At 52.5% G+C, this 15536-nt stretch overlaps 5 protein-coding genes across 5 annotated transcripts; 4 read left to right on the top strand and 1 right to left on the bottom strand.

Annotated features, from left to right (window-relative positions):
* Nucleotides 1-240: 240 nt before the first annotated feature.
* On the top strand, nt 241-2120 carry AA0111_g6130 (Caffeine resistance protein 5; the record flags this gene model as incomplete). Its single annotated transcript, XM_028652320.1, has 4 exons — nt 241-594; nt 645-903; nt 960-1387; nt 1437-2120. 4 exons carry the CDS (start codon nt 241-243, stop codon nt 2118-2120), a joined length of 1725 nt encoding a protein of 574 aa, XP_028506157.1.
* An 866-nt stretch (nt 2121-2986) lies between these two features.
* Nucleotides 2987-7162, top strand: AA0111_g6131 (MAP kinase kinase kinase; the record flags this gene model as incomplete). The annotated part of the gene is made up of 2 exons (XM_028652321.1): nt 2987-6581; nt 6630-7162. 2 exons carry the CDS (start codon nt 2987-2989, stop codon nt 7160-7162), a joined length of 4128 nt encoding a protein of 1375 aa, XP_028506158.1.
* An 896-nt stretch (nt 7163-8058) lies between these two features.
* On the bottom strand, nt 8059-11073 carry AA0111_g6132 (hypothetical protein; the record flags this gene model as incomplete). Its single annotated transcript, XM_028652322.1, has 2 exons — nt 8059-10178; nt 10230-11073. 2 exons carry the CDS (start codon nt 11071-11073, stop codon nt 8059-8061), a joined length of 2964 nt encoding a protein of 987 aa, XP_028506159.1.
* Nucleotides 11074-12790: 1717 nt separating this feature from the next.
* Nucleotides 12791-13750, top strand: AA0111_g6133 (hypothetical protein; the record flags this gene model as incomplete). Its single annotated transcript, XM_028652323.1, has 1 exon — nt 12791-13750. The coding sequence occupies one exon, from the start codon at nt 12791-12793 to the stop codon at nt 13748-13750; it is 960 nt and encodes a 319-aa protein (XP_028506160.1).
* A 737-nt stretch (nt 13751-14487) lies between these two features.
* Nucleotides 14488-14898, top strand: AA0111_g6134 (hypothetical protein; the record flags this gene model as incomplete). The annotated part of the gene is made up of 1 exon (XM_028652324.1): nt 14488-14898. The coding sequence occupies one exon, from the start codon at nt 14488-14490 to the stop codon at nt 14896-14898; it is 411 nt and encodes a 136-aa protein (XP_028506153.1).
* Nucleotides 14899-15536: the final 638 nt, after the last annotated feature.

Below are 15536 nucleotides of genomic sequence, written 5' to 3' on the forward strand. Positions count from 1 at the left end.
TTCGAGCCGCAGTTTTCTTGGCGTTGCTACTACAAGGGGCATTTTCGGCATCCGTGTGCACCCTTTGCGGCGCCAGGGACGGATAAGCTTCGTTAGGCTTTTGTGTGAGCACTGATGTCGACGATGATGTCACAAATGTGTATCGAACTTAAGCATTCGATGCCAGGGCTTGGTGAAGGATGTTGTATCACTTGTGCCTCTAAGCTTTTCAACGTCTACACTTTTCCCTGAGTGAGGATCATGCTGGATCTCATTCGTGACTCGGCCTTTGGCCACATCGTTCGACTTGTGACGCGGAACAAGTACCTTCAATATCCTGAAGAGAAGGACCCCGAGATCTGGAAGAAATATGTCAGCCATGAGAAATCTGGATACGCCGCATGCCATGGATCTACACAACCGCCCGAGAACGCGGATGAGATTGATGAACTCACCCAGGCACATGGAGTCAGAAGCCGCGATGATAGACACGACTCTGAGACATCGTCACGCACAATTGGCAATGGTGTCAATGAAGCCAGCGGTGTGAGAGTGGACCCCGAAAAGGGCAAGGACCTCCACGTTGTCGATTGGTATGGACCAGACGACCCCCAGGTATGTTCGCCGCAGCTCGGGATGCTCGATCATTGCTGACAAGTTATTAGAACCCGCGAAACTGGTCGCGTGGAAAGCGGTACTTTGTTACCTTTGAAATTTGCTTTCTTACTTTCTCTGTATACATCGGCTCGGCCATTTACACACCCGGTCTCATGGACGTAATGGCAGACTTCGGCGTTGCTCAGGTTCCCGCAACATTGGGATTGACGCTGTACGTTGCTGGATACGGTCTTGGGCCTCTGCTCTGGTCGCCTATGAGCGAGATTCCTCAAATTGGTCGTCTTTGGGTGTATATTATTACACTTCGTAAGTTCACCGTCATTTTGCATGAGGAAGAGATATGCTAACATAGTGGCCACTAGTAATTTTCGTCCTTCTTCAGCTGCCGACTGTCTTTTCGATCAACTTTGGCATGCTTCTTGCCTTCCGGTTCTTGACTGGATTCTTCGGTTCGCCAGCGCTCGCCACAGGTGGTGCCTCCATTGCCGACATGTATCGGCCGAAGAAACAAGTATATGGCTTGGCTGTGTGGGGAATTGGAGCTGTTTGCGGACCAGTACTCGGTCCCCTTGTCGGCGGCTTCGCTGTTATGGCCAAGGGCTGGACATGGACTATCTGGGAGCTCATGTGGCTATCTGGCTTCTGCTGGGTATTCCTGTTTTTCTTCTTCCCTGAGACGAGTGCACCAAACATTCTGCACCGTAGGACACGAAGGTTAAAGAAGTTGACTGGTGACGACCGTCTTACTTGTGAGGCGGACATCATGTCCCAGGAGATGTCAGCGAAGGACGTACGTATTGAAATTACCCCACTGCGATGCACTGCTAACATTGTCGTAGATTGTCAACATGAGTCTTCTCAAGCCCTTCACCCTCATGTTCACGGAACCCATCGTGTTTCTACTGAACCTATACATTGCGCTCATCTACGGACTCCTTTACATCTGGTTCGAGTCATTCCCCTTGGTCTTTGAGGGGCTGTACGGCTTCAACCTTGGCCTTGAAGGTGTGGCATTCCTCGGTATCCTCGTCGGCACCTTCGTAGCGGTCATCGTGCTCTTTGCGTGGAACTACTATTACCTGGAGAAGCAGTTTGATGAGAACGGCAACATTGAGCCAGAGAAGCGCCTTATCCCTGCCATGGTGGGCTGCTTCGCCGTACCCATCTGTCTCTTTTGGTTCGGATGGACGTCTAGGTCAGATGTGCACTGGATTGTGCCCATCATTGGATCGGGCTTCTTTGGCGTCGCAGCCTTTACGCTGTTCCAAGCAGTTTTACCCTACCTATCGGACGCGTACCCAGACTCAGTCGCTAGTGTACTGGCGGGCAACGACCTGATGAGGGCTGCATTCGGTGCCGGGTTCCCGCTGTTCGCCAGTGCCATGTTCAAGACCTTGGGCATCAACTGGGCGAGTAGTACGTTGGCGTTCTTGGGTATCGCTTTTATCCCGATCCCATTTGCGCTTTACAAGTGGGGCAAGCAGATCAGACACAAGAGCAAGTTGGCGAGGAAGGATATCTAAGGGGGTGGTGTATGCGATACGAGTGTGTATGTAATGCAAGGTCCTATAGGACGGTAATGTTTATTTGTTCAAAGAAGCATTGTGTTCCCCAGATGTGCTTGAAACATGGTTGACGTCATCATGATAGGCGGCGCAAGTTACTTTTCCCGCGACTCGTGCCGCACGGGTGGGCCTGCGAGAGAGTGTGTTCCTTCGGCATAAGCAAAGACGCAATGCTTTGGCGAGCAGAGGTTATTGAAACGGCAGACGTTGTTATGACTTCAGAATGGGAGTGATGTGGGTTGCCGAGCGTCCAACGGCTATCTACAAAGTGGCCTACCTGGGTAGTGTGTCGGAGGTTCCGAGGTCTAGACATATTCGAGACAGACTCTAAACAAATGGGCAATTCAACTTCGCGACGGCGATGACGCTGAATAGGAGGTGTTGAAGTGGCTGGACCCTGATATCCAAGAAAAATGATGTCGGGGCGGTGCTGCTTTGGGATTCGCAGGGTGGCAGCAACTGGGGAGTCCTGGGGGCCATGGCAGAGCAACGTGACTAGTCCCGAAGCGGCTAGCGTGGTGTAGCGTGGTGTAGCGTGCCGTGGTGGCAACCTCGTGAACGACAGGCTGCGAGGAGAGCGGGCGCAGGCTGCCGCTTGTTGTTGGCGTGAGCGAAGGCATACAGTAATGTAGTAGGGCGTGGAAGGCGGCGGAAGGCGCACAAAGACTAGTGCCAGAGTGAATGGGTTGGATAAGCGCGAGTGAATGGGCTGGATAAAGGTCGTCTGTGCTGCACCGCCACAGCATCCCGCAAACAGGTTCCAGCGCTGATCCCTTCCGCGGAGGGAAAAGAAGCCGGCCGTCGTCGATTAACGTTATACGATCATGGGCAGCCAGGCTCGAGTGCGCTTCCAAGCTCACGACAACCCACTGCTACCAGACGCCATGGCCGACGGGACGAAGCCAGTAGTAGTCAATGCCCCCGGGGCAGCGCAGCGCCCCGGCCTCGAGAGCTCGGGAAGCGGCTCATCAGGCGACTCGGATCTGAACGATGCCCACCTTGGCGTCGGTGGCATCGAAGAATACTCTTTTTCCGCCGGCGAGCAGCAGCAGCAGCACGACCAAGTCGCTCCTCTGCGCGAGCTCCAGTACTCGTGGAACAGTAACGCCTCGTCGTCGCGCGCCCGCGGCCCCGCCATCATGACGGACCTGCCGCCTGCCACGCAAACGCAGTCCAACGGTGGCAGCAGCTCCAGCAGCGGGCCCAGCTCCAGCACCAGAGGACCACGCCCGTCCGCCGTCCGCACCCCGAGCAACGCATATGCGCCTGCCCGCCGCCCCCAGCAGTTCTCCCTTAACTCCAACACGTCGCACCGCCAGCGCAACAACTCGGCCACGCGCTCGCGCCGCAACCCCAATGCCGAGTACCGCGCCCAGGAAAAGGCCTACGTGCAGCGCATCCGCCAGGAGGACCAGCAGGACGAATTCTTCGACCCGGCTCTGCGCACCCCGAGCCTGGGCTACAGCACCGACTCGGAGACGGACGATGAATCCCCCTCGACGGCCGAGTATGTCGAGAACGACCCCTACGACCAGGAGACGCTGCTCTACTATGGCAACGACGACATGCAGCCCTCGATCGAGGAGCTCAAGATCCCCGCCAACCGCGAGCGCCTCGAGTGGCACTCGATGCTGGCCAGCGTGCTGACGGGCGACGTAGTCAAGCAGGAGAAGAAGCGCCTGATTGGCAGCACCGAGCAGCAGGGCGACAGCACCATGAAGGCTGAGATCTGGATGGGCATCCGCGCCAAGGTCTGCGGCCGCTCGCTGCAGGCTCAGCGCCGCATCGTCGACGACACGCGCGGCAAGATTAGGGCCATGCTCGAGAGCATCATTTCCTTCGAGGTCGGCGGCGAAGCTGAGGCTGGCCAGACGGCAGCTCAGCAGGTCGAGGACATTGTCAAGAAGATCGAAAAGGTCGAGAGCGTCTACCCCACCCGCCAGGCCCTCGAGGCCGCCTGCCCACGCGCTGCCTCGCAGCCCTACAAGGACGCCTGCGAAGCCGTCATCGCCTGGCACAACACCATCACCCTCATCAACACTGAGATGTCCATTCTCAAGAAGTGGGTCGGCAACGAGGAGCTCGACTTCACCAAACCCCGCCCGCGCTCGTCCCAGGACCACCATCTGACCGACGACTCTTCGTTTATTGACCGGATACTCAAGGAGGATGGTCTCAAGTCCCTGCAGGGCGACACCAATCTGCTGGCCCCCCTCGAGAAGGTCATCCAGAAGGCCAAGGCTACACTGATCGCCAATGCCGAAGGTTTCGCAGAGAGACATCTTCCCCCTTACATCGAGGAGCTGCTCACCCTCATCAACTTCCCCTCCCGCCTCCTCCAGGAGATCATCCGCGTCCGCCTCTCATACGCCAAGAAGATCAAGGATCCATCACAACAGGGCGTCATGATGGCTGAACAGATGATTGCGCAGTTCCAGATTCTGCTTGCCATGGCTGGTCAGGTCAAGGAGAGCTACATGATCATCTCCCGACCGGAGCCCGGCTGGGACCTGCCACCGTGCATCGAGGAGAACTTTGACCTCGTTGTCCTAGACGCTCTCAAGTTTTACTTCAAGATGCTGAACTGGAAGTTGGCAGCCAACAAGAACACCTTCAAGGAAGCCGAAATCTTGGAACAGGAATGGGACTTTTGCAACAAGCTCGGTCGACAGCTCCAAGGTGGTGACGTCGAGACCGCAGAGCAGTTCAGCGTTCTTACGTCGAAGTCGCTTACTCGTCTCAGCGCCCATTTCGAGCGAGAACTGCAACGTCGGCCAGACGAGCTTACAGGCTCCGAGATGGAGAAGCGATACAAGCAGATTCTGGACTCTGTCCGTGTTCGACAGCGTAAGCTGTTCCGTTTCTCCAGGATTCTCACACAGCGTTTCGAGAACTGCACCGAGTTCAACATCAACAACATCGACCTGGATGAAGAGCAATTGCAAGAGCTGTACGAATCCCTGGTTGCTACCGGCCACTTCCTCGTTGAGACTACTGGCGGAAACAACACTGGCATCTACATCGTTGCATCACCGACTGCATTGGACCGACCAAATGACATTCAGTCACTCCTCACAACCTGCTATCACGCCGAAGAAGCTCCGGAAGACCCCTCCAACCCGTATGTTCTGATCATCCGACCAGAGCAGCCCCTGTATTGGCCTGGCAAGAAGATGTCAGCAAACATCATTGAGCCTCATCTCGACCTCAAGCCCGGGCGATTACGGCTCGTCGCGGATGGCTCACAGCAACGCCTAGCAAATGCAAACATGTCGTTCCTGTCATCAATAGGATTCGAATTTACCACTCTAATCGATCAGCGCGCCAACCTACCTCGCGTCAATGCGGAATTGCAGAAGATCAAGAAGACGGCATACAAGCTATCCAACACCATCATGGACAGCGTTGAGATTGTCCGCAGGCAGACTGTGGGTCTTGACTGCCAGGATCTCATCCAGACTTGTTTCGCTTTCGCAACCGAATTCGGTCAACGTTCCGTTCTTTACATGGACTACAACCGAAGGGCCATGAACAACATCAAGCTAACTAGACTGGCACTTGATTGGGTCAGTTTCATTTGCGATGACTGTATTGCCTCGGATCGCAAGACATTTCGATGGGCTGTCGTCGCTTTGGAGTTTGCTATGATGATGACTCGTGGTCAAAACATACTTTCCATCAGTGATGAAGAGTATTCGCAATTACGACTCAAGGTTGCTGGCTGTATGTCCGTTCTCATCTCTCATTTCGACATCATGGGCGCGAGATCCACTATCGCAGCTCAAGCTGAGCGACAGCGTCTGAACGCTATTGCCGGCAAGAGCTTGCTCGACCCTAAGAATGCAAAGGACGATGACGAGTCTATTGAGATGACGCAACAGCAGTGGATGCAAAGCCTCGAAGAGATTGATTCCTTCCGCAAAGACAAGGAGGCCGAACGTCAAGCCCTTGGTAGGGTGCTAGAAGACTCTAACGAAGCTGATCGAGCTTTGACCTACCTGTCTTCCTCTGCGACAAACGTCACACTTCGATGGCAGCAAGGCCAGTTCGTTGGTGGCGGTACATTCGGATCCGTTTATGCGGCTATGAACCTCGACTCTAATCACCTCATGGCTGTCAAGGAAATCCGTCTACAAGATCCACAGCTTATTCCCACCATCGTTGCACAGATCAGAGATGAGATGGGCGTACTACAAGTGCTCGACCACCCGAACATTGTGTCCTACTATGGTATCGAACCACATCGAGACAAGGTGTACATCTTCATGGAATACTGCTCTGGCGGTTCGCTTGCTGGACTTCTTGAACATGGAAGAATCGAAGACGAGACTGTCATTATGGTTTACGCGCTCCAAATGTTGGAGGGTCTTGCCTACCTACACGACGCTGGTGTCGTGCATCGCGACATCAAACCTGAGAGTGAGTCTATCGAGGCATGCTATTGTTGACTTTTACTAACGCGGATAGACATCCTGCTCGATCACAACGGAGTTATCAAGTTTGTCGATTTCGGCGCTGCTAAACTTATTGCTCGCCAAGGTCGGACCCTCGCCGCGGAACACAACGCCACACGCCAGGGCCGTCAAGGCTCCATGACCGGAACACCAATGTACATGTCACCCGAAGTCATTCGAGGTGGAAGCACAGGGCGTCACGGCGCTGTCGACATATGGTCGCTCGGCTGCGTAATCCTCGAGATGGCTACCGGTCGCCGCCCTTGGGCTTCCATGGATAATGAGTGGGCCATCATGTACCACATTGCCCAGGGTGACCCACCACAACTGCCGTCCAAGGAGCAACTCAGTGACACTGGTATCGACTTCCTCAAGAAGTGTTTCGATCGCGACCCGAACAAGCGAGCGAGCGCCGTCGAGCTGCTTCAACATGAATGGATCATGACGCTCCGTGCCCAGCTCAGCCTGGAGCCAGCAACGCCAAGTGATAGCAATTCGAGCAGCGGAACACCACAGAGTAGTAGGCAAAACTCTAACTACAACTAGTTCCTGACGCCTCCATCATCAGGCTATGTCCAAGGTTTTGACACCGTTGGCTGATGGTGTATAGTGGCTCGTCGGCTTTCCATACATAGAGCTAGTCTCAATTCCACTATCAGCGGTGCGCCTAATCTAAGCACCTCTTCCACAGGCTCTGGCGTCAGTCCTTTTACTCTAGCACCGGGCTGCTCGACTACGGGAGCTGCACCTTTCCGACAATTCAACTTCTCTGAGCCTTAGAGATGACCCGCCTTTCTTCCATCTCATATCATGGCCTATACTACAAGCTCTTAACGACCCAAAGACTGTACTGTTCTTCCTTCCTCCGTTCCACTTCCCGCTAGCGTCTCCTGGGAAGTTTGAATGGGACGTTGACATAGGGTATCTATCCCACCTTTTTCTTTCCTTTTGTCGGGCAGGGAGTTCTCTCTCGTATAGCCACTGTCGGTTGGTTGGGCATTCTGCTATGGGTGTTTCTGCATTAGCGAGGGCGTTAGTCCATATTGGCTTCTTCATTGGTCTGGTTATCGTCTTTATAACCTATGCTTGCTTTGAGTGGCTTTAGCAAGCAACAGCACTTTTCCTTTAACCTTATTGTCTAATCGTCGATACGATGAGGGCGATGGGGTAGATACCAAGCAACGATTGCCCTGCGAGGCTTATACACCCTTTGAATCTGTGTGCACATGTTTATGCATCGAAAATTGACGAGTCCCAGAGACTGGTGGTGAAGTGGTTCTGGTAGGTATAGATACATTAACATGACTGCAAGGATTACATGTGCTAGTGTCAAGGTCAATCACTTTTAAACTGTACTTGCGGGTTTCTATATCGCATGAGGTCATAAGACAGACGCTTGAAGGTTGCTCTAGTACTAAATTACAACTGACACATAATCTCCGTCACTCAAATTCAGCCTTCATCTCTGCTTCCCTCCTTTTCTCCCTTTGTGCATCATCACATACATAATCAATTTCTGCATTCACCCAATCGTCCCACGTACCGAACTTGTCCAATCGTTCCTTCACACTCAGACCATCATCTCGTGTCCTAGTTTCCATATCAGCCCCCGCTTGTCTCAGCACCGCAAAAGCCTTGACCCAGCACCTTGATACAGCGTAATGCAATGGTGTCCACCCGTCTTCATCACCGTGGTTGACATCCGCACCATGAGCGATGAGCGTTTGTGCAATTTCAGGATTTGAACATAGACACAGCGGCGTTCGTCCCTTCTTATCTTCGCAGTGTGGTGATACACCCCTGGATGATAAGAGGAGTTTTGCTGCAGAGACATTATGAAACTCGGCTGCGAGATGAAGTGGTGTACGGCCATTGACGTCGCGGACTGTGATATCGGTATATATATAGTTGAGCAGGTCGAGAGCTGGGTGGCCGTATCTGGCGTCCATGCGCGACATGTGCAGAGGTCGTTTAAGCGCGATGTGTAGAGCACTGTCGCCTGTTATGGGGTTGACAATGTTAACATCCACGCCAGGTTGATATGAGAAAAGGGATAACAAGAGGGATACACTGGTTGGAGAAGGTGCCATGCAAGCGAGTGCAAGAGGTGTATAACCTTTGTTGTCTTGTCTGTCGATGCCACCCATGGAGCGGCGTGGTAAAATCTTCTCGAGTACACGCAGCATACTCTTGCCTGCTGCGTAATGTAGCGCACATCTTCCATTGTCGTGCGTAAAAGATGAGGGGTACGCTCCTCGTTCGAGCAGATACAATGCTGCATCTTCATTGCCCGCCAATATCGCGACGATGAAAGGCGTATAACCGGAGGGATCGCAGGAGTTGATGTCCATCAGTGGTTCTTTATCATCAACATTCAGACCAAGGAGGAACTCGATCACTTCAATTTTACCATGAGCAGCGGCGATTTGCAGAGCTCCATAGCCGCGGTTGTTCGTGTCCGATACATCTGCACAGCGCGTAGCCAAGAAGTTGACCAGCTCAACATTACTCTTGCATGCAATAAGAAAAGGTGTATGGCCATCGTTGTCCTTGGCGTTAATATTGGCCCCTACTCGTCGAAGTTGATCTATCAAGCCCTTCTGCTTGTAATAGACAGCAACGTGCATTAGGGTAGACCCATCCTCGGATCGATCTTCGTTTACGTTCGTGAAATCAAGCATTTGGCGGGCTATGTCTGCGGCCTCTAGGACGATTTCGTCGTCGCAACTGTCAAATTTGCGTACTACACGGGCGAAAGCGCTGGATTGAGCATTCTGTCCGTCCATAATTCTGCATCGACCACTCGCTAGCAGCATCTTCACGACAGACGTGCCCTTCTTCTGGCCATACTCCCAATCAATTATTGCTTGATGCAGTGGCGTAATTTCGCAGCCTGTGGCATCTTTCGAGAGCTTAGCTGGATCGGCGCCTGCTTCGAGGAGTGTTTCAATGAGTTTCAAGTTGTGCTTGGATATTGCGATAGTGAGTGGCGTGTATCCAGTGGAGAAGACCATACTTGGATCCGCTCCTAATTTGAGTAGCTGTGCAATGATTTCAGTATCCTCGTAAGCCAGTGCGGCGCGTAGCATATTGATCATAGCCTGTGATCTGACAAGCTTGCCACCTTGATCCAAGACCCATGGAATCCAGCCTTGCCACTCGGATCCGGTAGACCTGGAGTCAACATACCGATACATGATAGAGACGGTGTTCATTATTGATTTTACCGTTGTCTCGGATTGTGCAGTTGCTATCTGGAGTGCAACACTATCCTTTGGGTATCCGGGTCCGCCAACAGCTTCTAAGAGGACCTTGGCAGTGGTCAGGTGGCCTTTCTCCATAGCAAGTTCGAGAATAGTGTCGCCATCACTGGTCAAGACATTGGGATCTGCTCCATGTGACAGCAGGGCCTGTAGTACTTCGGTATGACCCTCATCTGCCGCGAAAACCGCCGGAGTCCAGTCTTCCGGCGAAATACTCCGTGCGTTGATGTTTGCGCCTTTCTTGATCAGTAGTTCTACAATTGCCAGGTGACCTGACATGCTGGCGACGGATAGACAGGCTGCTAGAGTCAGTTTCTGTGTGTTGTTTCTTGTTGAGTATTGTGACTTACTCAACCCGTCTTCACTACAATCATCGACTCTAGATCCCTGGTTCAGCAAATAATCAACGACCTCAAGCTGCCCTTGACTCGCTGCCCACATCAAAGCAGAACCACCGTTCGCATATCTTTCATGCAGCTCTGCTCCCTTTGCAAGCAGCAGCTTGACGACTTTAAGATGTCCTCCCTCTGCCGCAAGGATGAGAGGCGTCTTCCCGCTCGAGCAGGGTTTGCTGATGTCGACGCCTTTACTGATTAAAAAATCAGCCGCGTGTATCATTCCTTTCCCAGCAGCCCAATGCAAAGCATTTATATCGTCATTACCGGTCGCATCAGTCGGTCCAGAAGTAGCTTCCAGGTCAGCGCCATGATCTAAGAGAAGTTGGGTGATTTGAGGTGCGTGTTCTTTCTGCTTGACCGCATGGAATATCAGAGGTAAACCGATGATATGAAAGTTCGCATCGGCGCCCCTTTCTAGCAAAAGTGCTATGTTGTCGATGTGACGCTTACGGATCGAGTCAGCGAGTGCCCAGTCTTTCTCATATGCAATGAGATCGACGTTCACACTATCATCTAACTCCTCTTTTGCGCTATCAAGGTCTCTGCATTTCCTCGCATGATGTGGATTATCGTAGTTCAATCGCAGATCTCGATCGTCCCTGGCCAAGTTCATCCCTTCTTCTTGCTTTGTTGCTTCTACGACCGTTGAAACCAGAGTCGGGGTTTCGTGTGACGATTCAGGTATGAAGTCATCGAGGTCACTGCTTACAGTGAAGCCGTCATCGTCAGAGTAGTCGTCGTCCGCCCGAAACACGCTTGCAGCTTGGCGTGGACCCGGTGTAGTCTTCGCGCTCATGTCAGGGAGATAGCGAGCGTATGCTGGGGCATCAACGTTGTGCGACAAGAGAAATGCAGTATTTCGGAGGAATCGTCAAAGCCCTCTTGTCCGCTGTGGTTCAAAACGCGAAAGGCTCACGCTGCGAGTATGTGCTGGCAAGCACCATGTCTATGCTGGCTAAATCAGCTGCTAGGCAGCACTGCTGTCGGCAGGCTGCAGTCAAAGGCGCGACCATCATCAGATTGGTCGAGCGTTTTCGCAGGTGTAAGCTCAGTCTGCTGCAATTGGCGGGGCAGTGTGGCGCATACATTCGCGTCATGCAGCGAGGTCTCAGGTCGGTCGATTCATGGGGGTTAAACCACAAACCAAACCTATAGCACCCAATGAGGGTAGTAGACACTGACCTTTCAGTGAACAGCATGAGGAGACATGATAGTAGAGAGAGAAAACGGATTCAGGCCCCAAGGACCAACGAAAACCATGTAAGGGCGTTAGGAAGACCGTACTGCCACAAGGACAAGTAAGAGCTGCCTAGGCCGTTGTAAGAGAGTCTTCTAGACGTGCTACAACAAAGAGCACAGTACTAGAGGCGCTACAGCTAAGAGCGACGATGATTCTCAAGTGCAAAAGCAAGCTAAAGCACTCTGACGGGCCTCAACCGCTACGAGGAAGATGGAGAAGGGAAGATGGTCTGAAAGCTCAGGTTGTATTGTAGTGTGGGACGTGCGCGCGTCGCGTCACAGCTCCAAGCGGAAAGAGCAAACGCAAGGAAGGAGCCGTTCTCACAAACCATCAGCGAGGAGTTGTCGTCAATACTTCCAAAAGACCAGAATGATGCTACCTGTTCCAGAGATAGCACTGACATGAGAAATTTGTTGTGGGTGAGTAATCGATCAGCGGAACGATGAGCGTGTTCGTATACACTCAAAAGTACGATACTACATTGAGCGCATGTAATCTTTGGCTAGTCGACAGGTATCAGTTCACCACCTGCGATCTGCAAGTCATCTCTATATGTACACGTAGCAGAGTAGACTGTACCGAAGCTCCCCTTGGACGATGTAGCGCGGGGCAGCGCAGGCTGTCGAGAATCACGATCAGTATCCGTGGTAGTGGACATGGGGAGACACAACACGCTCTACGGCGTCGTTCGTATACTCCAGAAAAAGGTCCAGGAGAGTTGGCGGTATCCTCATATTCCACGGAGACATCTGGCAAGATACATAGTGCAGGTTGTTTTCCTCAATCCCATCTTTAGTCGGTGGAGAAATTATGCCGAGCCGCACTAAACCCGTTCCACACTTGTCGACTGCTGCACGAGAGGCATCATCGAACATTGGATCGCGACATCGACTGCCAAACCACAGCCAATTCAACGAGCGCAATGAAGCCCGGCAGCATGCCAGTGCGCGCTCAGTCGCGGTCGGTGTGCCAACTGTGCAACTATATACTACAACAGCCTGGGAGTCGCCGGACTTTCCTATCCACATCATTCCGAGCGCCTTCGATACGACGACAAACCGCGTCAACCCCGAATGCATATCGCAATACGTCTGCAGCCCGTCCACGAAACATTACGACGACAAGCCGGAAGGCAGCAGTGGTCGACACTAGCGACGATGGCGTGCGACAATATTCGGAGAGAATAGTGTCGTTGAAGAGCAAACTCGCCCAAGTAGAGGCTCGGATACAAGAGATATACAATTCACCCAAAGTCGAGCAGGAGGCGGTCATAATGGAAGCATTTGAGGGATTGAACTACATTGCACAAGAAGCAATAGCGATACGTTTAAGACAGCCTCAAGCGACGCAGGCGCATATAAGGCAAAGTAGTGCTGGGGCTATACTCTCTGGATTGGGTGGTGAAGAGGAGGCAAAGACGGAAGCGAAAAAAAGTTCGAAGCTTTTTGGACTGGATGCGTTACCCTCGCCATCGTATCTCTCGAAGCTCGCGGAGGGCCTTCTCAAGCATGAGAAGGTCTTCCTATCACCAAACATCCTCGCGATATACATCCACATACAGCGACTCCTTGCCCGACCCAAGACCATTCCAGAAGCGCTCTACCTCTACGCGAACAAACCAGTCCCCGTCGAAGGTTCTTCGCCTCCCAAGTTCTCACGACCTTCTCCCAAGTCAGCAAAGCAGGCTATTCCAGCCGATCTCGCCGACGCAGCGCTCACCGCGGCAATCGACGCGAAAGATCTTTCTTTAGCCCTGGATGTTGTTGACCACAGTTATCGCGCTCCTGCGTGGCGGCGGCACCGCATAGTCACAAAGCTGGGGTTGCCCGGTATCTTGACGGCTATCACCCCACTTGCTCTCTACATGATCGCCCAGGAACTATCCGTATACAGCGGCTTTATCGACCCTTGGACTTTTAAGCTATACGCTTTCATGGGCATGAGCACGTATGTTATGTGTACGGGAACGCTCGGATTCGTGGCCCTGACGACATACAACGATCACCACGACCGAGTTGTCTGGCGACCTGGTGTTCCACTGCTTGATCGATATCTGAGAGAGGATGAGCGAGCGGCCTTGGACCGCATAGCCTGTGCGTGGGGTTTCAAGGAAGTGTGGAGGCGAGGTGATGAAGAGGGCGAGGACTGGGAGGGTTTGAGGCAGTGGATCTTGCTCCGGGGTATGGTTCTTGACAAGCCAGATCTGATGCCTGGTATGAACCCTGGAAGATAGTTTAGCGGTAGTAGCAGTAGCACCAAAGCACTGGACACTCAGACAAACTATATGTTAAACATTCTCTACCATGCAGGCAAGCCGCTTGTGGATCCCGCCCCACATGTCATATCATACCAAAAAGGAGCAAATGCATAGGAGATATCGCAAAAACAAGAGACTCTGAATAGTTCCGCATACATGACTCGGGTAGCCGAGGACGGCAAAAAGGTTGTCATGGGTTCTGGAATGTATGACCTCAAGTTGTCCACGTTGGCAAAAAGATTGGTTCGTGCGACACCTGTGTGATTCGAACACACGCTCCCGAAGGAACTGGCTAACTTTCCGGTGAAGGACTAGCAGGCCAGCGCGTTAACCACTCCGCCAAAGTGCCAGAGGTTACTGTTTTAACAATCCTCTAAATTGTTGCAACATATCCGCAATAGGATTTCTGGAGCACGACCAAGCAGCAGCGATCAAGATGAGATCCTTCGACTCCCCGTGCGCGATCGTGTCAGTGGAGGCACTCTAGGCACCAGTCTGTCGTTATATGCGTGATGATGGCGGGGTAAGCTGTCAAGCTACCCCACCAACCTCAAGCTCTCCGACGCGTCTTGCTTACTGATTTCCGCCACAACTCCACCCAACATCGAGCCTCGCGTACTCTCAACTTCACGACTCACTGCGCATCTCTGGCTCTATTGCCGAACACAAAAGTATTCTCACTCGACGCGACACACGTAGAACACGGTACAAGCATGTCCGCCGACGCCGCTCCGATCACCTTCACGCGCTTTTCCAAGGCGCTTGAAGACCTCTCTGTCGAATCGCTCTACGCCAAATACTCCGAGCTTACCAACCAACTCACCCATCTTGAGTCCAGCAACAAGCAGCTCGAGGAGTTTGCGCGCGAGAATGATGACCGCGACTGCTACGAGGCACTTATGGAGAACAAGCAGGTTATAAAGAGGTTCGAGGAGAGGAGGGAGGCAATCAAGAACGAGGTCAAGGACGTGAGGGGTCTACCGTGGAGACCGAGGGAAGAGGAGAAGGTTGATGGTGCTGCGGTGAACGGTCATGCGACTACGGCGACAAATGGTACGGCAGCGGAAGAGCAAAGGAATGGTGATGCGTCGGCGCCAGAGGCAGACGATGGCGTATATCTTTGATCAGGTCAGAAATTCAATGCGATGTACAAGATGCGGGATGGCTACCGGAGAGTGTCAAGGTGATGCACAAGCAAGTGCTTCGGTAGCCGCCGAAATCTCAATGGGACATAAATCAAATGATCAACCAAAGTACGTATTTCCATGCTTACCTGTTTTTCCCCACTCACAAATCTGTAGTATAAACACGATCAACTTCAACGATTTCGGGATCCCGTGGAAGCATAGCGCTTGGTTGGCACTTCGATTAAGATATAGCTCCACACGGACGACGTCTATGGCAGTGCAGTATCCCCTAAAGCACCTGCGGATCGAAAACACCAGGCTTTGAAGTACGTAGAAATTTCAAAGCGTCCTGGAGAAGCTTTGAGTACTGGACAGGTGCATTCTGTCGTTCTCAGTGGAGATGCATAGTTTAGGCCATAATGGTACATTTCGAGTGTTACGTTCTAAAGACATGGTAGAGTCACTATAGACAAGAGAAGCTGGCGAAGAGAGAGGGGTGCCATATGGCTAAATTGATTATCTTGTGATGCCTGCAATACAGTCATCCGTTATACATGCGTAGAATGCTACAGCCATGTCGATCAAGGTTTGTGATCTGTGTCGTTCGTCCAAGAATCTAGCAGAGCCACAACTCG

Source organism: Alternaria arborescens (genome assembly GCF_004154835.1).
Source record: "Alternaria arborescens strain FERA 675 chromosome Unknown contig_13, whole genome shotgun sequence".
NCBI lineage: Eukaryota > Fungi > Ascomycota > Dothideomycetes > Pleosporales > Pleosporaceae > Alternaria > Alternaria arborescens.